Source organism: Papilio xuthus, unplaced genomic scaffold, assembly GCF_000836235.2.
Source record: "Papilio xuthus unplaced genomic scaffold, Pxut_1.1 DF825946.1, whole genome shotgun sequence".
Classification (NCBI taxonomy): domain Eukaryota; kingdom Metazoa; phylum Arthropoda; class Insecta; order Lepidoptera; family Papilionidae; genus Papilio; species Papilio xuthus.
Window position 1 is genome coordinate 923446 of NW_013532703.1, and position 27918 is coordinate 951363.

A 27918-nucleotide genomic window follows, 5' to 3' on the forward strand; every position below is an offset into this window, starting at 1 on the left:
AAAAATCATTGTGCAAATGCATTTGAAATTACTTATATCTAATTTATGTAATTTGAGAAAATTTACAGTCGAAATTCAATTTAATTAAATATCTTATTAAATAATATACATAATAAAAATATTAAATGGCTTTGGATTAAGACTATTATTGAATACAGACTCTTATTGTAACTAGTGAGGGGGGAAAATCTATCGATATTAGGGTTCTGAATTGAGATCGATTTTTATCGATATCGATTTTATTTGAAATACAGTTATATGTAAATTACAATTAGTATTCGGACACATATATTCGATTTAAAAATATATATATAAATATATTACAAATGTTTAAAAGGGTTAAGCTATTAATATATAAAGAAATAGTACATTCTACATGTTACAGAACATAATGAAAAATAATTATTTAAGGTGTAAGCACATAATACATATATTTAATAGATATAATAGCTAAAAAATAGGCATAAATACATAAACTTATTGTCAATAATACAATTCAAATTAAGAACGAGATAATTTTTAGGGTCAGCTAAGTAATCGATATTCAAGAAATTATCGATATCTATTGCAACTAAACACATCACTATCGACAGTCTTAATAAATCGATTCCATGGCAATTCATAAGGAACTGATTTAATTATTTTTTCAATTTCACACCAATTCATATTCAATATGCACTAAAAAAACAGGGCACTGTAACATTAATCGTTAAAACATATTTTCAAGGTCACACTATCAAAGCACACTTAAAACATCTATTTTTATTTTAAATCATTAAATTTTGAACATAAAAACACTATTCCTGATTCTGCATCTTTCTCTACATATTGTCTATACACTAAGCAATCATTTTTGCAAAATCCCTCCATACATTATCATTTACATCCATCCACATTCATCCAAATCCTTGATAAAAACATCTACCAATTACAATGCCCTGTTTTTAATGAAAGCCTTAGTGCTTTGGCGTGCGATAACGTCGTCTCTGCTAGTACCTGTAATAATTGGGCTTGAAGGGCCCCACCTTGTTCAGACCTAGGTACTTGGCCTGCTCATCAGTCAGCTCCGTCAGATGCGCGTCAAATGTCGGCAAGTGGAGACTCGCTACGTATTCGTCCATTTTCTTTGGCAACAAGTATACGTCCGCCTGCAACATACATTCATTGAACGTATCGTTTGGGATCTTTGACTTTGAATCTATAATCTTAATAAATGGATAGGTAGGAAATTTCAGCTTTTTCTTTGTTCCGACTCAAACACTCCTATTGAAGTTCCTAACAGTTAATACTATCTATTATTAGTTCAACACTCGCTGCCAAATGCAACCGTCAGCGTCAAAATGACGAAAATCAAATACGCACTAAATACCCCTGTTTATAGCCTTTTTTATAACAGAAGGGGCCAAACGAGCAGCGGGAACACCAAGGTTTTCAACGACGCCCATGGACATTAGCGATACCAGAGGAACCGCAGATGCGTTGCCGGCCTTTTAGGTGGTGATAAGCTCGCTTCTTGAAGGACCCTAAGTCGCAGCGTTTTGGAAATACCGCCGAGGACAGACCATTCCACAACGCTGCTGTGCGAGGCAGGAAGTTTCGCGCAAACCGCACGCTTGTGGATTGCCATCCATCGAGATGGTGTGGTTGGAACCTGGCGGTCCATATATAGAGGTCAATGACTGACTCGCACATTCATCATACATTAATTCCTTTCTCCATTATTTTATTACTCTTTATCTAAATGTATAGATTAAATGATACAATCGAATCTAGATAAGCATGAGTCCAAGAGACCACGAAATTATTCTCGCTTATAGAGGTTTCTCTCTTACTCGAGTTTCTCGCTTTTGAAGGTTGACCGTCGGAACCTAATGACTCTCGCTAAATCAGGTTCGATTTTATATCAAACTAACGATCGCCAGCGACTACGTTCGCATGGAATAAAAAAAAAACTTAATTAGTCCCCAGCAATTATTATTTTTCTCAGCTTTTAAACCTTCCCTAGACCTCCACGAACTGAAATGTTAGACCACGATAAGATAAATCCGTTCAGTCGTCCTCGAGTTTTAGCGAGACTAACGAACAGCAATTGATCTTATATATAAAATTCTCGTGTCACAATTTTCGTTCCCATACTCCTCCGAAACACCTTGACCGATTCTCATGAAATTTTGTGAGCATATTGAGTACGTCTGAGAATCGGACAACATCTATTTTTATTCCCGCGCGGACGGAGTCGCGGGCGACAGCTAGTATATATATATATAGACTACCTACCTTATACCTATGCTGCGGTGCGTTGTATAACTCTATAAGGGCGAGAGCTTGTGTGGCCGCGGTCACTGACACCACGAAGGAAGGTAGAGAGGAGCAGCAGAGATTGGCCAGTCGACCCTCGGCCAGCAGCACTATGCGTTTCCCATTCGGCCAGATGATATGGTCCACCTGGGGACAACACATTTGTAGGGTAGACGGAAAATATACATACAAAATGACATCTCAACTGTGAGTTTATATTATTAGATATAAACTCGTATAATATTAACATTTATTTCATTTTCTTTTGTTAAAATTTTAAGTTAATCTTTATGTTATTTTGTAGTACAATAAAATGACAATTTCATAAAAATATCTGTAAGTCAGTCGTCTCTTATAACGCATAGAGTTAAAACTGGATAAGCGAGAGTCTAAATTACCGGGATATTTTCTCGCTTATAGAGGATTCTCTCTAACCAGTTTCTCGCTTGTGGTCATCCGTTAAGACCGGACAATGACTCTCGCTAACCCAGATACGACTGTATATGAAAAAAGTGTTCCTTTCTTAAAAATATATATCTTCTTCTTCTTCTTTTAGTTACTAGTGGACCCCATCAAATATATATATAGCGTATATTGACGCTGTCAAAACTGACAATTAAGTATATGTTACATATATGTACTTTTACATAAAAAAATATGTCACAATACTTAATAACAATGATAGTACGTAAATCAGATATAGATTTAATATATATTACGTAGTAGATAAAGTTATTTTTGATTTTCCACGACTTTGAAATCAATATACGTATTGTCATTTCCGATCGGATTTAATATCGATAGTGATCTAATAAAATCATAAATAACATCACACAAAGACATACAGTTGTTAAATAATATAAAATAAGCTACTTGTAAAACAGTCTTATGAAACATATAACCATCTCTCTCAAACTTACTGAAAAAAAACTGAGATAGACATATTTTTGTACAGATGATTTCACTGTCAAAACTATAAGTACTGTCCATCAAATCAATCAACTAATCGTTGGTTTCTGAGACCAAAAAATCTTTATAAAACATATCGCCATCCTTGTCATTATCTTTGACAAAACAGTGATAAAGATATGTCTTATACAGTGAAATCGGAAATCAAATAAGACAACTAAACACCGAGAAAAACGAAACAGTTTTCTTTTAGTAGATGTAAACGAACAGGCAGCTTTTTGTTGGAACAGATAAAAAGGAGAAAAGAGATGGGAAGAGAAATGCTATTCCTTACTTCAGTAAGGTTGTTTTATGGGTCATGAGAGATAAGTCACTCGAAGATTTTTTTATCACATATTTATTGTGGTGAGGTTTTAACTGGCAACAAAAGTTAAAAATGAAAGCACGGGCAAAATTCTACTACAACACCAAAATGCGGTTACCCACCTTTTGGTGGAGGCCCGTGTTAGGTTGTGAACTATTGAGAGGCTGGAAAACAAGAAGAATAATCATTCAACTATTTTTCTCGAAAAAAAACTATGGCCTTTGCTTGTACTGGAAATATTAACCGAAAAAAAACCAGACTTGAAGAATTATGTAAAAGTAATTTAGGATGTATAAAGCTAGGTAACACGACAAATATGAGTACATGACGCTATTAAATTACGGTAAATAATCATCCAATCAATCAATCAGCGTCGGTGGCTCAGTGGTAAAGTACTTGGCTTGCAATCTGCAGGTCCTGGGTTCGAATCCCGCCATGTACCAATGTGTTTTTCGATTTCCGATTTGCATATGTACATTTATCCGACGTTCTTACGGTGAAGGAAAACATCGTGATGCAACCTGCACATATCTGAGAAGAAATACCATGATAGGAGTGAAGTCAACCAACCAGCACTTGGCCAGCTTGGTTGACTATGGCCTAATCACCCATAACTTAGGGTAGGCTCCGAGCCCCGAGTCCGAGGTGGGGACGTATAGTGAGCTGATGATGATGAAATAATCATACATGCAAACGACAAGACAGACAGACAGTCAAAGAAATAAAAAGCCTCACAACAAAGTAACATGCAAAGTCAAACAAGGATATCTGAACCGGTGAGAGGCGCTACTATCGCGCTTAACCAGATTTTGTATAAAACCTACTTATACATAGAAAAAGACATAATAGAAAAAAAGCGGACGGACAACAGAGTGATCCTATAATTGCTTTTTTATTCTTTCGAGCTCCGAAATCCTAATAATGACATGACAGCTACAGTATAAAGAGCATCTTGTGACATTTTTGATGTTGTAGGAGGCGCTAGTGTGCTGCCATAATTTAGTTTGACTTGGCTACCGGTTTCTGTCTTAGCGGGCTACAATATTGATTTCTATAGATAGGTAAATGCTAAACAAAGTGCATTCGCTCCGAAGCGATTCCACAATGAACTTCAAAAATGCATAGAACCGACATAACTTTCGATATTTCGGGATTCGCGACGTCACGTGATTGTCGCGCCTCAGTTCCATACATTTTAAAGTTCGTTATTTCAAACTTTATTAGTTAGAATCCTTTGGCGCGTATGACGTGCTTTCATTACAAAGTTCAGTGTCAGAATGATTAGTGAGGGGACATAAACGTCGACATTTTGGTAAGGCTAGTGTTGTGCCAGTATACCGGCAGTGCCGGATTTTCTTCCTAACAGTTACGTAATCTTTTCGGAATGCATTTTGTTTAGTCCCTATTGAAATAGGCACAAGATACCACATGTTATAGCCTATCCATTTGTCAGTGTTATAATCAAGTTAGGACATGTCGTGATGACGTCAGCTCACCTGACTGCGCACCCTCTCCCACAGCAGGTCAGGAGTGCGGAGCGCATGCACATCCACTTCTGTGTTGCTGTGCCCCATGTTGCACACCACGCAGCCGTTCTTCATGCGCTCCATGTGGTCACGTGTCACCACGCCCTTGTTACCGGTCGCCGTTATCACAATGTCCACTTGTCTTATCACCTGTACAACAAAATATTACTTATAAACTAGCGGTCGCCAGCGACTGCGTTCGCGCGGAATTAAAAAAACGTTATAAGTGGCCTATGTGTTCTTTCAGACTATGGTCTTTAGGTTTTTTTTATATGATAAGGTGGCAAACGAGTGAAATCGCTAAAATTGCGAAGTGACCGTTGCCCATAGACATACGCAATTGCATATGCGTTGCTTACCTTTAATCGATGGAGGAGAGGATGCACAGAAAGAAAATATATTCCCTTTGCATGCATTAACATAGATGTAGAAATTTGACATGGATGTAGAACATAATCTGGAAGAACACATAGACTACTTATTAATTTTATTTTTAATTCTGTCGACAGTTATGTAATTTTCAGTTAAGGGCTGGTTTAAATTTATTTTACCTCTGTTAGCTTCACGACTCTGAAGCCGTCCATCGCAGCTTGGAGAGCACAAATCGGGTCTATTTCTGTCACGTACACCTACGAAAAATATGTTCATTTAGATAAAATACAAGTATTTGTACATAATTATTTAAAAAAAAGTCATTGGTATGATTAATATTACAGTTAATTATAATTTCAGTTTGATCTTTTTTTGTGTTATATTATAATAGTTCGATTTTGTTTTTTTTTGTGTTTTATAGTTCAATTTTTTTTGTGTTATATAGTTCAATTTTTTTGTGTTATATAGTTCATTTTTTTTTGTGTTATATAGTACAATTATGCTTTTTTTTGTGTTATATAGTTCAATTTTTTTGTGTTACATAGTTCAATTTTGCTTTTTTTTGTGTTATATAGTTAAATTTTTTTGTGTTATATAGTTCATTTTTTTGTGTTATATAGTTCATTTTTTTGTATTATATAGTTCAATTTTTTTGTGTTACATAGTTCAATTTTGCTTTTTTTGTGTTATATAGTTCAATTTTTTTGTGTTATATAGTTCATTTTTTTTGTGTTATATAGTTCATTTTTTTTTGTGTTATATAGTTCAATTTTGCTTTTTTTGTGTTATATAGTTCAATTTTTTTGTGTTACGTAGTTCAATTTTGCTTTTTTTTGTGTTATATAGTTCATTTTTTTTGTGTTATATAGTTCATTTCTTTTGTGTTACATAGTTCAATTTTGCTTTTTTTGTGTTATATAGTTCAATTTTGCTTTTTTTGTGTTAAATAGTTAAATTTTTTTGTGTTACATAGCTCAATTTTGCTTTCTTTTGTGTAATATAGTTCAATTTTGCTTTTTTTGTGTTTTATAGTTCAATTTTGCTTTTTTTGTGTTATATAGTTCAATATTTTTGTGTGATATAGTTCATTTTTTTTTGTGTTATATTAGTTCAATTTTACTTTTTTTGTGTTATATAGTTCAATTTTTTTTGTGTTATATAGTTCAATTTTTTTTTGTGTTTTATAGTTTATTTTTTTGTGTTATATAGTACAATTATTTTTTTTTTGTGTTATATAGTTCAATTTTTTTGTGTTACATAGTTCAATTTTGCTTTTTTTTGTGTTATATAGTTCATTTTTTTGTGTTATAGTTCAATTTTGCTTTTTTTGTGTTATATAGTTCAATTTTTTTGTGTTACATAGTTCAATTTTGCTTTTTTTTGTGTTATATAGTTCAATTTTTTTGTGTTATATAGTTCATTTTTTTGTGTTATATAGTTCATTTCTATTGTGTTATATAGTTCAATTTTGCTTTTTTTTGTGTTATATAGTTCAATTTTACTTTTTTTTGTGTTATATAGTTCAATTTTGCTTTTTTTTGTGTTATATAGTTCAATTTTTTTTGTGTTATATAGTTCAATTTTTTTTGTGTTATATAGTTCATTTTTTTGTGTTATATAGTACAATTATGCTTTTTTTTGTGTTATATAGTTCAATTTTTTGTGTTACATAGTTCAATTTTGCTTTTTTTTGTGTTATATAGTTCAATTTTTTGTGTTATATAGTTCATTTTTTTGTGTTATATAGTTCATTTTTTTGTGTTATATAGTTCAATTTTGCTTTTTTTGTGTTATATAGTTCAATTTTTTTGTGTTACATAGTTCAATTTTGCTTTTTTTTGTGTTATATAGTTCAATTTTTTTGTGTTATATAGTTCATTTTTTTGTGTTATATAGTTCATTTCTATTGTGTTATATAGTTCAATTTTGCTTTTTTTTGTGTAATATAGTTCAATTTTGCTTTTTTTGTGTTAAATAGTTCAATTTTTTTGTGTTACATAGCTCAATTTTGCTTTTTTTTGTGTAATATAGTTCATTTTTTTGTGTTATATATTACAATTATGCTTTTTTTGTGTTATATAGTTCAATTTTTTTGTGTTACATAGTTCAATTTTGCTTTTTTTTTGCGTTATATAGTTCATTTTTTTGTGTTATATAGTTCATTTCTTTTGTGTTATATAGTTCAATTTTGCTTTTTTTTTGTGTAATATAGTTCAATTTTGCTTTTTTTGTGTTATATAGTTCAATTTTGCTTTTTTTGTGTTATATAGTTCAATTTTTTTGTGTTATATAGTTCATTACTTTTGTGTTATATAGTTCAATTTTGCTTTTTTTTGTGTAATTTAGTTCAATTTTGCTTTTTTTGTGTTATATAGTTCAATTTTGCTTTTTTTGTGTTACATAGCTCAATTTTGCTTTTTTTTGTGTAATATAGTTCAATTTTGCTTTTTTTGTGTTATATAGTTCAATTTTGCTTTTTTTGTGTTATATAGTTCAATATTTTTGTGTGATATAGTTCATTTTTTTTCGTGTTATATAGTTCAATTTTACTTTTTTTTGTGTTATATAGTTCAATTTTGCTTTTTTTTGTGTTATATAGTTCAATTTTTTGTGTTATATAGTTCATTTTTTTTGTGTTATATAGTTCATTTTTTTGTGTTATATAGTTCAATTTTGCTTTTTTTGTGTTATATAGTTCAATTTTTTTGTGTTACATAGTTCAATTTTGCTTTTTTTGTGTTATATAGTTCTGTTATATAGTTCAATTTTGCTTTTTTTGTGTTATATAGTTCAATTTTTTTGTGTTACATAGTTCAATTTTGCTTTTTTTGTGTTATATAGTTCATTTCTTTTGTGTTATATAGTTCAATTTTGCTTTTTTTTGTGTTATTTAGTTCAATTTTTTTGTGTTATATAGTTCAATTTTACTTTTTTTGTGTTATATAGTCCAATTTTGCTTTTTTTTGTGTTATATAGTTCATTTTTTTTGTTATATATTACAATTATGCTTTTTTTTGTGTTATATAGTTCAATTTTTTTGTGTTACATAGTTCAATTTTGCTTTTTTTTTGTGTTATATAGTTCATTTTTTTGTGTTATATAGTTCATTTCTTTTGTGTTATATAGTTCAATTTTGCTTTTTTTTGTGTAATATAGTTCAATTTTGCTTTTTTTGTGTTATATAGTTCAATTTTGCTTTTTTTGTGTTATATAGTTCAATTTTTTTGTGTTACATAGCTCAATTCTTTTGTGTTATATAGTTCAATTTTGCTTTTTTTGTGTAATTTAGTTCAATTTTGCTTTTTTTGTGTTATATACTTCAATTTTGCTTTTTTAGTGTTATATAGTTCAATTTTTTTGTGTTACATAGCTCAATTTTGCTTTTTTTTGTGTAATATAGTTCAATTTTGCTTTTTTTGTGTTATATAGTTCAATTTTGCTTTTTTTGTGTTATATAGTTCAATATTTTTGTGTGATATAGTTCATTTTTTTTGTGTTATATAGTTCAATTTTACTTTTTTTTTGTGTTATATAGTTCAATTTTGCTTTTTTTTGTGTTATATAGTTCATTTTTTTTTGTGTTATATAGTACAATTATGCTTTTTTTTGTGTTATATAGTTCAATTTTTTTGTGTTACATAGTTCAATTTTGCTTTTTTTGTGTTATATAGTTCAATTTTTTTGTGTTACATAGTTCAATTTTGCTTTTTTTGTGTTATATAGTTCAATTTTTTGTGTTATATAGTTCATTTTTTTTGTGTTATATAGTTCTTTTTTTTGTGTTATATAGTTCAATTTTGCTTTTTTGTGTTATATCGTTAAATTTTGTTTTTTTTGTGTTATATAGTTCAATTTTGCTTTTTTTTTGTGGTTTATAGATCCATTTTGGTTTTTTTGTGTTCTATAGTACAATTTTGCGTTTTTTTGCGTTATATAGTTCAATTTTGCTTTTTTGCGTTATATAGTTCAATTTTTTTGTGTAATATAGTTCAATTTTTTTTTGTGTCATAGTTCAATTTAGCTTTTTTTGTGTTATATAGTTGAATTTTTTTGTGTGATATAGTTCAATTTTGCTTTTTTTGTGTTATATAGTTCAATTTTTTTGTGTTACATAGTTCAATTTTGCTTTATTTTTGTGTTATATAGTTCAATTTTTTGTGTTATATAGTTCATTTTTTTTGTGTTATATAGTTCATTTCTTTTGTGTTATATATTCGATTTTGCTTTTTTTTTGTGTAATATAGTTCAATTTTGCTTTTTTTGTGTTATATAGTTCAATTTTGCTTTTTTTGTGTTATATAGTTCAATTTTGCTTTTTTGTGTTATATAGTTCAATTTTTTTGTGTTACATAGTTCAATTTTGCTTTTTTTTGTGTTATATAGTTCAATTTTTTTGTGTTATATTGTTCAATTTTGCTTTTTTTTTGTGTTATATAGTTCAATTTTGCTTTTTTTGTGTTATATAGTTCAATTTTGCTTTTTTTGTGTTATATAGTTCAATTTTTTTGTGTTACATAGTTCAATTTTGCTTTTTTTTGTGTTATTTAGTTCAATTTTTTTGTGTTACATAGTTCATTTTTTTGTGTTATATAGTTCATTTTTTTGTGTTATATAGTTCAATTTTGCTTTTTTTTGTGTTATATAGTTCAATTTTTTTGTGTTACATAGCTCAATTTTGCGTTTTTTTGTGTAATGTAGTTCAATTTTGCTTTTTTTGTGTTATATAGTTCAATATTTTTGTGTGATATAGTTCATTTTTTTTGTGTTATATAGTTCAATTTTACTTTTTTTTGTGTTATATAGTTCAATTTTGCTTTTTTTTGTGTTATATAGTTCATTTTTTTTTTTGTGTTATATAGTACAATTATGCTTTTTTTGTGTTATATAGTTCAATTTTTTTGTGTTACATAGTTCAATTTTGCTTTTTTTTGTGTTATATAGTTCAATTTTTTTGTGTTACATAGCTCAATTCTTTTGTGTTATATAGTTCAATTTTGCTTTTTTTTTGTGTAATTTAGTTCAATTTTGCTTTTTTTGTGTTATATAGTTCAATTTTGCTTTTTTAGTGTTATATAGTTCAATTTTTTTATGTTACATAGCTCAATTTTGCTTTTTTTTGTGTAATATAGTTCAATTTTGCTTTTTTTGTGTTATATAGTTCAATTTTGCTTTTTTTGTGTTATATAGTTCAATATTTTTGTGTGATATAGTTCATTTTTTTCGTGTTATATAGTTCAATTTTACTTTTTTTTGTGTTATATAGTTCAATTTTGCTTTTTTTTGTGTTATATAGTTCAATTTTGCTTTTTTTTGTGTTATATAGTTCAATTTTTTTGTGTTATATAGTTCAATTTTTTTTGTGTTATATAGTTCATTTTTTTTGTGTTATATAGTTCAATTTTGCTTTTTTTGTGTTATATAGTTCAATTTTTTTGTGTTACATAGCTCAATTTTGCTTTTTTTTGTGTAATGTAGTTCAATTTTGCTTTTTTTGTGTTATATAGTTCAATATTTTTGTGTGATATAGTTCATTATTTTGTGTTATATAGTTCAATTTTACTTTTTTTTTGTGTTATATAGTTCAATTTTGCTTTTTTTTGTGTTATATAGTTCATTTTTTTTTTGTGTTATATAGTACAATTATGCTTTTTTTTGTGTTATATAGTTCAATTTTTTTGTGTTACATAGTTCAATTTTGCTTTTTTTGTGTTATATAGTTCAATTTTTTGTGTTATATAGTTCATTTTTTTTGTGTTATATAGTACTTTTTTTTGTGTTATATAGTTCAATTTTGCTTTTTTGTGTTATATCGTTAAATTTTGTTTTTTTTGTGTTATATAGTTCAATTTTGCTTTTTTTTTGTGGTTTATAGATCCATTTTGCTTTTTTTGAGTTCTATAGTACAATTTTGCGTTTTTTTGCGTTATATAGTTCAATTTTGCTTTTTTGTGTTATATAGTTCATTTTTTTTGTGTTATATAGTTCATTTTTTTGTGTTATATAGTTCAATTTTGCTTTTTTTGTGTTATATAGTTTAATTTTTTTGTGTTACATAGTTCAATTTTGCTTTTTTTTGTGTGATATAGTTCAATTTTTTGTGTTATATAGTTCATTTTTTTTTGTGTTATATAGTTCATTTCTTTTGTGTTATATAGTTCAATTTTGCTTTTTTTTGTGTAATATAGTTCAATTTTGCTTTTTTTGTGTTATATAGTTCAATTTTTTTGTGTTACATAGTTCAATTTTGCTTTTTTTTGTGTTATATAGTTCATTTTTTTTGTGTTATATAGTTCATTTTTTTGTGTTTTATAGTTCAATTTTGCTTTTTTTTGTGTTATATAGTTCAATTTTTTTGTGTTACATAGTTCAATTTTGCTTTTTTTTGTGTTATATAGTTCATTTCTTTTGTGTTATATATTCAATTTTGCTTTTTTTGTGTAATATAGTTCAATTTTGCTTTTTTTGTGTTATATAGTTCAATTTTGCTTTTTTTGTGTTATATAGTTTAATTTTTTTGTGTTACATAGTTCATTTTTTTGGTTATATAGTTCATTTCTAATATAGTTCAATTTTGCTTTTTTTGTGTTATATAGTTCAATTTTGCTTTTTTTGTGTTATATAGTTTAATTTTTTTGTGTTACATAGTTCATTTTTTTGGTTATATAGTTCATTTCTTTTGTGTTATATAGTTCAATTTTGCTTTTTTTTGTGTAATATAGTTCAATTTTGCTTTTTTTGTGTTATATAGTTCAATTTTGCTTTTTTTGTGTTATATAGTTCAATTTTTTTGTGTTACATAGTTCAATTTTGCTTTTTTTTGTGTAATATAGTTCAATTTTGCTTTTTTTGTGTTATATAGTTCAATTTTGCTTTTTTGTGTTATATAGTTCAATTTTTTTGTGTTACATAGCTCAATTTTGCTTTTTTTGTGTAATATAGTTCAATTTTGCTTTTTTGTGTAATATAGTTCAATTTTGCTTTTTTTGTGTTATATAGTTCAATTTTGCTTTTTTTGTGTTATATAGTTCAATTTTGCTTTTTTTTTGTGTTATATAGTTCAATTTTTTTTGTGTTATATAGTTCAATTTTTTTTTTTGTGTTATATTAGTCCAATTTCGTATTTTTTTGTGTTATATTAGTTCAATTTCGATTTTTTTTGTGTTATATAGTTCAATTTTGTTTTTTTTTGTGTTATATAGTTAATTTTGTTTTTATTTTGTGTTATATAGTTCAATTTTGTTTTTTTTTGTGTTATATAGTTAATTTTGTTTTTATTTTGTGTTATATAGTTCAATTTTGATTTTTTTTGTGTTATATAGTTCAACTTTGTTTTTTTTTTTGTGTAATATAGTTAATTTTTTTGTGTTATATAGTTCAGTTTTGTGTTTTTTGTGTTATATAGTTCAATTTTGTTTTTTTTGTGTTATATAGTTCAATTTTGTTTTTTTTTTGTTACATTAGTTCAATTTTGTTTTTTTTTGTGTTATATTAGTTAAATTTTTTGTGCTTTTAATATTAATATAAGTGTTTAATGTCTTTGAACGGATTAAATGTCTGAATATTATTAAATATAACTCGAACAATAAAATGCTCAAATATTGCATAAAAACTTCACCCAACAGTCGCAGTGTTAAAAAAACAGATTTTGAAACATAATATTTGCCACATTGGCAACCATAGTTCTACTAGTAACTTAGATAAATCCATTAGTTCTTGTTACTTACCACGCATCCTAACGCCTTGAGAGCCTGACAGCATCCCTTGCCTACTTCTCCATAGCCACAAACAACCGACTGCTTGCCACCAAACATGAGATCAGTGCTTCGCTTTAATGCATCTATAATACTCTCCCTGCAATCAAAATGTACATAGCTGAGAAATTAATATGCCTTGTTATAAAAGAAATTGAAAATTAAAACTACTAGCAGTCGCCCGCGACTCCGTCTGTGCGGGATTTAAATAGATAGTAGCAGATTCTCAGAACTGCTGAATATGCATATAAAATTTTATAAAAAATCAATCAAGATGTTTCTGAGGAGTATGTTAACTAATATTGTGATACGAGAGTTTTATATATAATAGCTATCGCCCGCCACTCCGTCTGCGCCGAATTAGAAAAATAATTAGTATTGTGTCCTTCCATATGTTCTATAATAGATCTATGTCAAATTTCTAAAATCCATCCATCCATACATAAAAACATTCGCATTTATAATATTAATAAGATAAAGCACATTTTCCCACAATCTATTATATTTAATACAAATGCATTATACTCAGGTTTATTAATTTTAGAACGGATGAACGAATCTTAATGAAATTAGGCATAGATGTAGAACATAGTCTGGAAGAACATATTACTTGTAAAGTTTTTTTTTTTATTTCACGCTAACAAAGTCATAGGCGACCACTACTCTAATGGTTGCTATGTTTCGAAAGTGACGTTTGTATGTTTACAAAGATTATTTTTGATATGGGCTATATTTTACACTAGGAAGTCTTCCCTTGTCTCATCCATTTAGCAACACTATATTTTCTGTAGGGTTAGACAAAATGCATTCGCTACGAAACGATTCCATAACGAACTTCAAAAATAAAACTGACAATAACTTTCGATAAGTCACGTGATTGCACTTTGTCTAGCCCCCCCTGGTTAATTTAATGGGAAGTTCATATTTTAACACATTATTAGTTAAAATCCTTTGACGCGAATGACGTGCTTTCATTACCAAGTCAAGTGTCGGAATGATTAGTGAGGGGAAATAAACGTCGACATTTTAGTAAGGCTAGTGTGGTGCCGATACACCGGCACTGTGTCGGATGTTCTTCGTAACAATATGTATACAATTATCTTTAAAATCTACATAAAAAATCGATTATAATATCGATTATGTTGTAGATATTATCAACAAGCGCCGTCATTTGTAAACGGCTATCGTACAGACAATCTACAATATCATATTTCAGATAACTAAGATAATAATCAAATATAATTAACTTTTATTACACCGACGTTACATTACAATCCTTACATACTAACAGACTAGACTAGAAAATTGATTATCACGTGAAAAATCTAGAAAATAGACTTTAATTAGTAACCAGTAAATAGGTAAAAAGTTATCTTTTTATATTTATTCTGTCAAAAATCTTACTAATATTATAAATGTGAATGTGTAGATGGATGTTTGTTTGAAGATATCTCCAAAAAGGTTAAACAGATCTGGCTGAAATTTGGCATAGATGTAGAACATAGTGTGGAAGAACACATAGGCTTATTAAGTTTTTTTTTAATTCGTGTGAATGGTGTCACGGGCGACAGCTTTTTGTTTTAACAATGTGTTTCGTGTGTGTAAATCTTGTCACTTACCGACATGAATAGAGATTGTCAAACTTAGTCTTGGTGACGGAATCATTGACATTCATAGCTGGCACGCAAAGCTTGCCTGCCTTGCTCAGCTGGTAGAGTCGGTGTACACCCGTCACGCTCTCCTCCACTATACCTGTAACAAACACAACATTAAATTATTCAAACTTTCGTGAGACATTATACTAAACTAATATATAAACACGGCTAAACACTCACGTATATTCGTCCGGTGGCGGCACCACGGACAAGGCCCTCAGCTCACAGTGACGCCCGTGAGCTGAGGGCCAATAATACCAGTACCACTCATCCTGAAGAATGAGTGCTAAACTCGATCAGGCTCGAAACTGGTCGGTGCCGCCACCGGACGAATATACGTGAGTTTTTAGCCGTGTTTAAACACAACATTGCTTAGTGACCGGAGCGCACACAGAGTCATTAAGGGCGTGTTTTATGAGTTTTGAAGGGTTCATGAGTATTGTGTGAAGATTGAGTTAGTGTTGTTTGAGTGTTCAGTGGCGATTGATGAGTCTTGTGTGATTGAGTATACAGAGAGGACTGAACGTTGAACGACGACTGATTCAGTGATGATTGAGTGTTCAGTGGTGATTGAATGTTGAGTGACGATTAAGTGTTGAATGCAGGTTGAGTTTTCAGTTCTAGATTTGAGTGACGGTTGAATGTTGTGTGATAACTGACACTGATGAGAGAGGATAAATTCTAGTCCCCCATCTCTTCCTTTTCTAGTAAAGTTGATAGCGGAGTAGATTTGACGAGTACCTTTCTTTACCGAGGAAAGGATGTAGCGACAGATTCGTATCTTTAAACTTATTGAAGTTATCCATTGGCAGTGGTCACTTTGTTATTTTAGCAATAAAAGTTAAGTATCGTACACAAATATAATAAATTACCTTTGATTTGTTTGAAAGCTGGTGCGTGTTTCTTGAGCATGAGATGTGTGGCGTCACCGCCATCGTCCAGGATCATGTTGGGCTGCCAGGTGGAGGTGGGTGTGCAGCACTGGTCGATGCACCACCAGAACGCCTCCTCGCTCTGACCGCGCCACGCGAATATAGCAAAATCTACAATGTTAAACATTTAAAGTATTAATAAAACGAAAAATATATTGAGTATTTAAGACGTCGTTGTGTTGTTGGGTCTTTTAGTAACTGAATTATTCCATGAGTTTTTGAGACGTTGAGTAAGGTGGTCCAAATATATGAATAAATTTGACCAACACTAATGACAAATTAACCACGATGATGCCTAGTTTACATTATTACAGTTCAACTGGAATATGTTTATATTCCAGCGCTGGAATAATGTGAACTATACATGACGTCACAAAATTTACGAAGTCTTACCAGCATGCGCGAGCGCTGCAGCGACCTCGTTCTGCGTGCTGTATATGTTGCAGGCTGCCCAGCGGACAGTCGCGCCGAGAGCCGTCAGCGTCTCTATGAGGACCGCTGTCTGAGCGTTTATATGTGTGCAGCCGACTATCTGTTGAAATCATTCAAATTAACTGTGAGTTTTCATTGCTCTTACGCTTGTTCAAACACACATATTTCTCAGACAGAATGAAGGATGATAGTCTTGAACAGATATTTTAGCAGAGTAAACCCACGGTTATAAAAGATAAAGTCGTCGACCACAACTTTTTCCACGCGTAATTTTAAAAAGTAGCCTATGCTTTCTCCCAGGCTATATTCTACTATTTATGCCAAATTTCAGCAAAATCCATGCAGCCGATCTTATAAGTATCTGCCATCAATAACACAGTTTATGAAACCGTATGACGGATTGCACACAAAGATGTATTTGTCCCTTTCTAACCTTCGCGTCTTTAAGTGGCTTGTCATCTTTAGCACGTGCCCGCAGCGCCATGATACCAGGCATCTCCTGTTCCGCTATCTCTATCTCTCTCCTGCCGAACGCGTGCTGCTCAACATTACGCACGCAGTACGGTGGGTTGGGTTGTCCGGCAGCTATTGCCTTTTCATGAGGCTGAACACCTTCTTCCTCGTCAGATGATGACCCTGGAATAGAACATTGAATTCTCATAATTTTGTTTGTTTTTTTTTATATCTCACAAAAGATAGACAAATGACAAACGTTATTCGACAAATATTAGGTCTTTGTTCAAAGGTTTGGTCATCTAGCTGTAGCCCGCGACTCCGTCTGCGCGGAGTTAAAAAAGACTTTATTAGTAGACTATGTGTTGTTCCAGGCTGTGTTTTACATTTATGCCAAATTTCAAAAAGATCCGCCCAGCCGTTCTGGAGATACTTTCAAACAAACATCCATCTATCCATTTAAACATTCGCATTTATTATAGTAATAAAATATAAAGAAATCTATGGTATAAAATTAACGAACGCTGTTTATATTACCGTTAAGTACCAATATTGTACTGAAATAAATTATAACGCGATATGAAACGCCAACGTATTATTTACTTTGAAACTGCGCATTTATATTGTGAAAATTGATTTATGGAAAGTTCTCTCGACACGTGACTTAGCAATACGTCTGTCACTGGGAAATTTTAAACTTCGTTACTTTATAATATTACTAGTCACATAATGTCAGACATAACTTGTGTAGATTCATTTTGATTTGACACGTCGGAAACAACCAACTCTAGTTTCCTACTTTCCAAATCATTCGCAGGTCTTTATCATATTATTTATGTCTATTATAAAAGTCCTTGTAAACCTAACCTAAGGCTCAATGATTATTTGTGTTAACTAGCCGTCGCGCGCGACTCCGTCTGCGCGTAATTAAAAAAAAATTAATAAGTAGCTTATGTGTTCTTCCAGGCTATATTCTACATGTGTGCCAAATTACATCAAAATCCGTTCCGTTCCGGAGATACCTTAAAACAATCGTCCATCCATCTATACATTCGCATTTTTAATATTAGTAAGATTATTTGCTATATAAACTTACAAAAGTCACTCTTCCCAGATATAATGGAGTGTCTCTTCTGTATTGGTACATTCTCTTCTCTTATCGTATTCTTCAAGATACCAGTCGTCGCCATTTCATTAATATAACAAACTTTATTTTTTATATATTTAACTTACATTAACACATAAATGTATGTCACCGTATGATTGTGGATTACACCAGTTTATAATCTTACCACTAATGCTATGGGAAAATTATGAATCGATTAAATATTTTACATACAACCTTAAATTTACAATCCTTCTTGCTGAATATCGCGTTACAATACCAAATTTCAAATAAGATTCCAGAGATTTACCTTCTAAAGTTCAAGGCTATAACACCAAAGAGATTTGAAGACAAGATACGTTTGTTAGCGTCTTATTGACAATACCTCGGAGATACAGATATAACTATGCATAACCTGAGAGAGAGAAAGACAAAGAATCATTGTTGTCCCGCTCACACTGTTAAAGAAGAAAAAAAACATTCATTTTGGTATAAATGTTACGTGCAATTTCAATTCTCCTAAACACTAAGAGAAACTGCATCTTTATACCCTAACTAGATGTCGCACGCGACCTCGTCCGTGAGAAAAAAAGAAAACTTAATTAGTAGCTTATGTGTTCTTCTAGAATATGTTCTACACCTATCCCAAATATTAGCAAGATCCATGCAGCTATGCTGGTGATAACTTCTAACAAACATCCATCCAAACATTCGCATTTATAATATTAGTAAAAAATAAGTTGGTTAAGTTTCGATGATTTTTGATCCTTGAACACTGACAAAAAGGTTGAAACATTAACCACTGATCCATAGGGTTGTAAATAGACAAATACCAACTGAACAAACATCGGCATACCGCCAAAAGCAATTAACTGAAAACGAAATCGCCAGCAGAACCACCAAAATGCACCTACAATGTAAACATGGTACAAATGTTAAATACATTCGTATACTACAAAATCATTGCTTCAAAATAGAAGCAACAATAGAATCATTCCTATATGATTAACTTGGGTAACTAACTATGGAGACGGCTTTTTTATTAATTAAATTTATGATAATTAAATTAAGAATTATTAAATGTTTAGAGCACCAATAACCTAATAGTTAAGGGTAGGGATTTCCAATCACGTGGTCAACAGTTCGAATCCAGCTATTCGATTAGTATCGTAGTCAATATCCTATAACAAGCCTACAGCATACTTTGGATGGTACAAGAAATATTAGTTAATTAACAAAAAATCGGTTAATATTTAAATAGGAAGAGCTTTAATCTTTTTGATGATTAAAATAATTAATTTGCAGACTCTACAATTGAATATAATCTCATCAGTATAGTGACTGTTATTATAAGACGCATGCAAACTAAATTTAGCATGCGATGTCACAACATCCCCAAATTAAATTGCATCTGTACTATTTTTAGTAGGAATACGCAAGAGAACACGATCTATTAATTATAAATAAACCAGCGAGACCAATAGCAATAGAAGCTCTTTCGATATGCAATTCAAAAAATAACCTAATTTTATTTTATGGAAAAATCAAAAAACCCTACTGCAGCTCTAATTATACAGAAAGCGCCATCTATTAGCTATAATTTTAAAACAAAGATTTTATAATTCTTAATTTAATATAAATAAACTCTACATATACTCTTTTAAAATTACATATAATCGAAAAAATGCAAAAAAATGATTTATCGATAAAAAAAAATTGAAGTCAAATGTTTAGAATACAACGTCCCAAATCAAAAAAATGTGCCCTGAGCCGATGTCATATACCACATAAAACTCTTGTCACATAAAAATATACTTATATACGCGGGAAAATACATTAGCCTCTTTATCAGTCAGGTAAGTATGTAGTATGATTGGACTGATAAGACCAAGTCAATGCATCAGTTTATTTTCTTATCCATTTTGCTATATTAGAATTTATACAACTTAATAGCTTTTATATAATTGTCACAAAAATGTTAATTTTACGTAACAAACTCTCATAGTAACAAGACTCGAAACTTTTTTTATTCACAGTAAACTCGTTCACCGAATATGGTATTGAATTTGGCCGATAACCTTCATCTGGTTTAGTTTCGCTTTACTGTGTTACATCAAGTACACGTTTAAATTGTATTGCAAAGTTTATAAATAAAATATTTTGTTTTACGAAGGTACATTCATTCTGAACGTCACTTCACTGTTTATCTTGACAAAGAAACTGTCATCAGCAGACTTGGAAGGAAAAGCAAGACCATTGAAATTGTTTGCCATTTTCATAGGAATGTTTTACAATAGATTTTGTAAAAGCTAGTGGCGGCTGAGTGAAAGTTTGTTCTTATTAAAATAATCCAACTGCATCCTAAACTTCCTGACCTTATATTACATAAATGAGACCTAAATTAGTCTTTATTTCATATAAAAAAGTAAAAGAATTAGATTTTGCGCTACCAAAGTATTATTAAGAAATGAGTAAAAAATCAGTCGACGCGCGTATTTCCACGAACCGGTACAAATCGATAGAAAATCCGCAATGACACAGTCACATGCACATCACTAGAGGCACAGATTATAACATTAAAAAAAATCAACAATCAAAGAGGTTTCACTTTCGAATGTACTGGCAATTTTTAGATAAAAAAAAAAAGAAAAAAACATAAAACTGGCGCGAGCACAGATTATATTCACTAGAACTTGTTGTCCTTGACTGAGTTTTAAATTGCTTTAAAAAAATAAATATACATATACGTGTAGCGCTGTCGTACCACGGACAGAAAGTGTGCCCGACTAGTTGTGTGCAGCGGATATCACTTACGGCTACTCTAGTATGGAGTGGGCTGCACTAAACAATCTTTTATAATAACCAACGGAAACTAAAAAAATCTTTTGGCACGAATACAAGAAAATAAAGCTTCAATATTATAAAGCAATAATTTAGGAATATCAATGAATAAGAAACATTCCATTAAAAGACGTTAACAATACACTAATAATTTTAAATTCATATCTTGTCATACAAAAGACCTCCAAGTACAGTAAAAAGTTTTACTCTATTTTTGAATTACACTCAATTCTCTCATAGTATCAACTCTTGTTTAGAAAGCTACTGTCCAGACCTGATTACGATGGGCTAATTAATAACCACAGCAAAAGCTATATTAAGGGTCTGTGATAGAACTCTTAAGCTCATCTCATTGATACTTATGAATATCTACTATATGTGTAGCCTGGTTGACCCCTGAAGACTAAGATAGAACGCCACATTGCCAGTAATTAGGTCACGGATTGTTAAACACCGATCTACATTTAAAGCTCAGTAACCAATAATTAATGATGTAACAAAGTAATTCTACTAACATATTCCCTACTTGGTCTTCAATCTAAAAAAAAATGATTGTAAACATAAAACTGAAAAAAAACATGCTTCAATAGAAACTAAATTTAGGCCAAAAAACATAAACCAAAGTTTCGTCTTTAACAGTCAAAATTGTGGATTAGTAAAACACGTAAATAATAGAAGTAGTGAATACTCGCAATCCCTTGTAGTTATAATAAAAATGTTAAACTAAATGATATGTATAATATCAGACCATTCACCTCAGGGCTCGATAACCTAAGACAGCTTCAAGAACTAAATTAAATTTCTGTCTAGACAGTTTAAAGTATTGCTTTTAACAATATTTAGCTATTAAAGAATACATTTCTTTAATGTATAGCATAATTCATGAACAAATTTGAGACCTTTACTTTCAAGATGGTTACGGTCGGATCAATAATCTTGTCACGAGAGGCTATCATTTAAGTAGATTTAATAATTTCTGCTATTGTATTAGCATCATTTACAGATTTATTATCAATAGAATGACAAAGTACTAAAAGCCAACAATAAAATTGATTCCAAAGGCAAACACTAACCGAAGTTGTCTACTTGTCAAATGCTATGTCAAGTTAGTTTATAATATTATATCAATAGATGGCGGAACATATTGTTTAGATCACGATATTGATTTATTTGGTATATTTATCGACTTGCCGATCGCATATCAATAAAGTTGACTCGCACCAAGATATAACCAGTGTTTCATTGTGACTACTCGATACATCTCCAGTGAGAGGGAGACTTTTTGAGACTGCTTTACACTACTAAAGAAACCGCCATTACTAATGTGCCCCATCTTTTCCCAGAAAACCTCAAACAAATATGGGATTAAAATATCACTGTTTGAGGTCAACGTCTTTTGTTGTTGATAGAAAGATAACATATATCACGTCATTTGTATCAAACTATCAAGGGGTGTAAGAAGACAAACATAATATTTACATGTATGTACATGGCAAACAGGTGATAAAGAAATTCTTACGATAAAGACGAAAAGTATTTACTTAAGTAAATATTTTAGAGGTTTCTTGTTTTCATTAGAAACAAACATAAGAATTACATTCAAAATATCAAACCTCATAACAGCTATTGAGTTATCGATAACTGTGTTACTCTACTATAGAGTATTCAGTTCAATGCACTGTTGCAAAAGTTAGTATTTTTTTTATATTAAAGGTAGCAAACAAGCGAGCGGCCACTTGAAATCGCTGAAATAGCGAAGTGACCGTTGCCTATAGACATACGCATTTGCATATGCGTTGCCTACCTTTAATCGACGAAGGAGAGGATGCACAGAAAGAAAATATTTCTCTTTCCATGCATCCTCTTATCCGGAAAGTCCACTACCACTTGCCATCCTTTTCCTTAAAAGAAAAAGTGTGGAAAGAGGACTAAATTAGGCCTCCGGGACGCACACTCACCAGACGAAACGCGGAATTGTTTCCACTTGACGCCTGTTTTCTGTGTGGTGGTGGTGTATAAAAATATTGCCTCGCATAGGATCTTGTAATGATTCATATTGGTATTCCTTCATACACATAAAATACTGCTTTCATACCTTTCAAATAGTTAAAAATAAACTATACCTAGAAGTGATGAAAAACGATATCTAATTATCAGAAAACCGTCGCCTGCTTCAATAAGAAAAGAAATCATATAAATACATAAATATTAGTATCGATCTTCCTATAATACTTTCTATACAGACCTAGGGTGAAGCAAGTTGTATAACCCCGAAATAAAAGTGAAATCAAAACAATTGAAGACTTCAATCATCAACCTGCCCTTATCCCTATCGAGGGTCGGCACAGCATGTACTACTCCTCCATACATCTCTATCAGCCGTCATATCCGAGTCTACCCCCTTCTTACGCATATCCTCTTTCACACAGTCATTCCATACTTTTTTTGGTCTTCCTCTACCCTTGTAGCCATCCACATTCAATCTCATTACTTTTTTGCTTATATCATCATCATCCCTCCTCATAACATGTCCAAACCACGCTAACCTTTTACTCCTCAATTGAAGACTTCAATACTATAGGTATAATATTTATTCTAATTCTTAATATCAATTTAATACACTACCGCAATGCGGCGTGGAAATCTGTACAAAGATCTGTATTGGGAGCTTACAGAGTATTACGTAGCTATTCGACCTCAAGTCAAACATCACATAAACCGCAATATAAAAAGTTACCAATACCTTATTACTTCTTAAAGATCATTAAGATTTCAAGATTCAAACATTTAATCTGTAGTAGACAGATATAGAACGTAGTTGCTGTCGTCACGACTCCATCCGCAGTGGACAAAAAAAAATTATAAGTAGCCTATGTCTTCTTACAGACTATTTTCTACATCTATGCGCAATTTTAGCGAGATCCATGCAGCCGTTCCGGAGATAATTTCAAACAAACATTAATATATTCATCAAAACATACGCATTTATAATATTAGTAAGATTTTCATCTACTTTTCATTCTTAGAAAAAAACCTTTAGATATTCATTCAACATATTATTGAGCAAAGAGATACATACTTTTTATATAATTAGCTAAATTTAGACACGAGATCTTATTGGAAACACTTTACATATTCCATTTAATATATTTTAGGAACATTAATACCCTCTAGAAATGGAATATACTTTCATAAAATTCTTCACATAAAATGTACAAGGAGAAAGATCTTAGACGGAGAAATAAGCCTGTGGGAGTATGAATGAATTAAAAAAAAATATTCAGTTGTCAGTCGAACAAAAATATATTAAAATTTTTAAAGAATCATTTTCCATACTTAACGAGCTTCGAAATGCTTGCTTGCAAGAAAATTGATTAGCAAAGGTATGGACAAGCTTGGTCACCAGTTAGTTACACGTTTTATTTTTAATTGAACACGGTATATAAGCGTATATACATAATACATATACATAAATACGAGTGAATCCATATAATTATTCTTTTAAAGGAATGTTTTACGTCAAACATCTTAAAGACCCTGACCTCAATCACAAATTAAATTATATTATGAATTCGTTTCAGGGATTTTTTTATTTCCTCTCATTCGTCAATCCAATGTCGAAATCAACGACGGAGTAAATTTCTTTCCGTAAAAAGTTTTCTTTTTAAAACTTCAACGTGATATTGGACTTCCTTGCGATTTCAACATCAGAGTTTCTTTCGAATATTTACACTATTAAGGTTTTATTTCTAACATTCTAAAATGTCATGGGTTACCCTAAGGGCCTTCATACACAAGGCAACTAAAACTCCGAAACCCGGCAATTTTAGTTGCCATGACTTATGCATTGCAATGCCATAGAGGTTCGTACAAAGCGCCGACACCGACATTTTATTCCTTTGTCATCATCACTGATCAGTCGCAACCTGTTTGTCAAGACTCTCGAGGGAAAAGTCGCTGATAAAGATCATGGAGAAATCTATACAGTTGACATGAAGTCGCTGTCTGTACTGACCGAATAGACGACGCAATACGATTCTTAACCCTCGATTCTCGAAACATTCGTTTCGACTTTGCTTTGTGTACGGAGGGCCTAATAGCTAGGTTATTTTCTGTGCTGTCCTCGCTTCGCTATGGTAATGTAAACAATGCGCTCTCTGTATTTACCTTGGATTTATTAAACCGTGGAAAATAATATTAATAAAGAAAAATAACTCTATATTAAAACGGTATAGATAACCAGTTACTTTTTGTTTCTTTCACGAAGAAATGTTGTTACAAGGAAATGGTTTCTAAACGGCTTAACGTTGGTTTCTGAGACCAGAGACTGTGTATAAAACATATCGTGATCCCTCTCATTATCTTTGAAAAAACAAAGATAATAATACGTTTCAAAGAAGGATTTTGTCAGAAACCAGTGTATGAAATCCCATGACGTTTATCACACATGGAATACATCTAAGAATCAACCAGACTTATATAAAAAGTGTTATAATCTTTGTACGTATAAATTAAACGAAACGTATCCTCATAACGCGTACAGCTATACTCGTAAGGAATCGATTTACTTGCGTCACAGTACCCATAAATAGGTTCTATTACTACATTCGAGTTTATCACAGGGTGTTTCCTGTTGGGCCGATCGACTTACCAAAGAGACATTCTCTTTCTCAACTCATCCTGTATTATAAATTTATTTCTCGCTCACACCGTGTTAAGTACGTAGAAATGCGTAGCTATGAAACACGAAATATCGCTGTTTTTATTATACAGACTATAAAACACAGTTATAGCAGTTATATTTTGCTACTGGTACGGATAAAATTTCTCTTACAACTCGATTTGCGTTTTACTACGTCATAAAACTGCAATTGATTCACGAGGACATACAACGCAACGTCTTCCTATAGAGACGGAATTAGACCGTGTTTATCGACGTCACTTGACGTGGTATTATGGATACGTGGCCGAGACGTATAAATTGTGCAACAGGATATATAAATTCTAATAAGAATTTAAAATATTAACCCTCATACTGTGAAAGCGCATATAAAAACAATACTTCCATCCCTTTCATTCTCTGTGAAAAAATAGAGATAACATTAGTATTCGAAAGTCTTGTTAATCCTGGCTGGAATGTGTTGAGAATTAAAAAAAAATGTCTGTCGCTGATCTCTAGAGATAGACAGGCTATAAGCAATGACATTTTGTGCCTATTTGATTTTCGCCATTTTGGCGCTGAAGGTCGCAGTTGGTAATGATGGTGAGGATTCAATAATAGAGACAATTAACTCTCAGTAACATTAACAAGCATATTTAAGTTGGAACGAGAACCAAAATTATAATTTCCAAGCAACAACCTATCTCTATGTAGAGATTACTTATGTCTTAAAACTTGCATTATTTTAACATGAACTACTATACTCATAGTCATTGGTTACTAAGGAAGTCTTTTTGAGTAGATTTATTTTGAAAAATTAGCAAATATTCAAGCAATCATACAACTCCATACTCCATAGTAGGAGCTGTGACAAATTGCATGTTTACTTTGTACATAATTTAAATAGGGTACATAATGAACAATAGGCATTCAAAATTAAATTACATTTATTTAGCTGTGAAGTTATACTCATTGTGACAAAGCTATGAGTTTAAGGCAGAAATTATTTATTTACTTTTTTAATGTTGTTGATGATAAATAATTATGTCTAAAATATTTTTTATTCATTCTTCCTGTGTAATGAATTTTATATTATTCTCCAATGAGACTAAAACAACACTATTGGCATTTTTTTATTATTTATTTATATCAAGTTACTCAGCCATAACAGTATCATTCTAGGTCTACATATGTTGAACTATTCCTAGTGTTTTATCTATGTTAGGTTCTATGTAAAATAAGATGCAAGCGAAGTCTCACTTAGAAATGACTTAACTAAGCACATTTATGTGAACTAAATAACTTGGCCAAATTAAGAAGTTATATACACAGAAAAAAAACTAAATTGCTGATATTTTTGCAGTTCATGTTGTTTTGTTAAACATATCTAGGTTTATTATTGGTTCCATACTTAACATAACTTAATAAGAAACACATTTTATTCACTTGCGTTCTGCATTCGCAATTACCAGATCTTGTTATCTGGCACAAAATAAATGCGCCATATACAGATTAGAAAATTAAAAAAAAACATCAACAAAAATCTTACCAGTATACGAGGTAGAGCTGTAAGAGTCGGCGGAAGACGCTGATAGAGATCTGCTGCGATATCTGGCCGACTTCTTTAAGGCTCCAGACTTTCCACGCTGCCCCTCGAATTTTCCGGCTGTCCCATCCGAATTTCCGGTCCTGACATGGCCAGGATCAGTCACAGGACTATCGCTTGGTATGTTAGCATTCGCCACACTCTCCTTTCTGTTCTGATTCGGTTCCCCTTGCCCTTCCGACATCGTTATATTTTTTCTCCCCCGATTGGTGAAGGAAATTTATTTCCAAAGATGGTTTAATTTCGTGTTAGGCTCGATTAGAAAATATTTTACTCACTCCGGGATGATATGAAATAATTATTACATTGATTTAAATATCATTATTTCTCAGAAGAAGAATATAAACCAATATTAAAATATGTAATTCGAACACCAGCAGTCCTGATATAAATTTTCTAATTAAATAATGGCGTAACAAAGACTGATATTATTATTGAGAACATTGAAAAATATTTCACCACACTGTCTTGCGTAGAAAAGCAGTGTAATTTTATTATTACATTTGAAAAACGTAGAATTACACATTCACCAAAAGCTGAATCTGAAAGCTGAAACACACCCCCTCTTTCAATTTACCTCACCCCTGTCTATGGTCTAGAGCAAATGTTTCAATAATGTCATTTTCGATCGGTAAGGCATCCATCAACCGGTAAAAAAATAATTATACAGTGTCCTTAAAATCATCGGTTCTTACAACATTCTGTTTGTTTTGTTTTAGAAGACATAGCTTTCTTATCAAATTTGAATAGTGAGACTGGAGTAGTAGATTTGTCAGAAAATATGCTTCATAGACAAAGAAAATAGAAAACGACATGAGATGGTGGATATATTATAGTCAAAAAAGGAAATCTGTTTAGTTCTAATTTAGTTTAACTTATGCCCAGCGACGATGTGTCTACAGTTTCGCCCGTGGAGTCAGATATTTGGCAAATTATGGAACCAAGCATCCAAAAACACATTACCAAACAGGTCGCTCGGAGAAATTGTCTTCACATCAACGGTTACTTAAGAAC

At 31.1% G+C, this 27918-nt stretch overlaps 1 protein-coding gene across 5 annotated transcripts; it reads right to left on the bottom strand.

Annotated features, from left to right (window-relative positions):
- Positions 1–448: 448 nt before the first annotated feature.
- On the bottom strand, positions 449–27225 carry LOC106124825 (Adenosylhomocysteinase like 1). Of its 5 annotated transcripts, none has more exons than XM_013321810.1 (11): positions 20539–20590; positions 17789–17992; positions 16673–16875; positions 16201–16339; positions 15748–15918; positions 14840–14972; positions 13194–13320; positions 5649–5726; positions 5068–5247; positions 2278–2445; positions 449–1148 (listed from the first exon to the last, which is right to left on the bottom strand). In XM_013321810.1, the coding sequence occupies exons 2-11, from the start codon at positions 17880–17882 to the stop codon at positions 990–992; spliced, it is 1452 nt and encodes a 483-aa protein (XP_013177264.1). In that variant the 5' UTR covers positions 17883–17992; positions 20539–20590; the 3' UTR covers positions 449–989. The 5 variants fall into 5 exon arrangements, with proteins under 5 accessions (XP_013177264.1, XP_013177263.1, XP_013177262.1 ...); XM_013321809.1 differs by having other exon boundaries at positions 20248–20578; XM_013321808.1 differs by lacking the exon at positions 20539–20590 and adding an exon at positions 18108–18212.
- Between the last annotated feature and the right edge of the window lie 693 nt (positions 27226–27918).

Excerpts from the sequence above, each read along its gene's own strand:
- LOC106124825 (XM_013321806.1), bottom strand. The coding sequence starts at position 27,088 with ATGTCGGAAGGGCAAGGGGAACCGAATCAGAACAGAAAGGAGAGTGTG. Across the intron at positions 2,446-5,067 it reads GGGAGAGGGTGCGCAGTCAG|GTGGACCATATCATCTGGCC; the intron begins GTGAGCTGACGT and ends TGTTGTCCCCAG. Across the intron at positions 1,149-2,277 it reads CACCGCAGCATAGGTATAAG|GCGGACGTATACTTGTTGCC; the intron begins GTAGGTAGTCTA and ends TGTATGTTGCAG.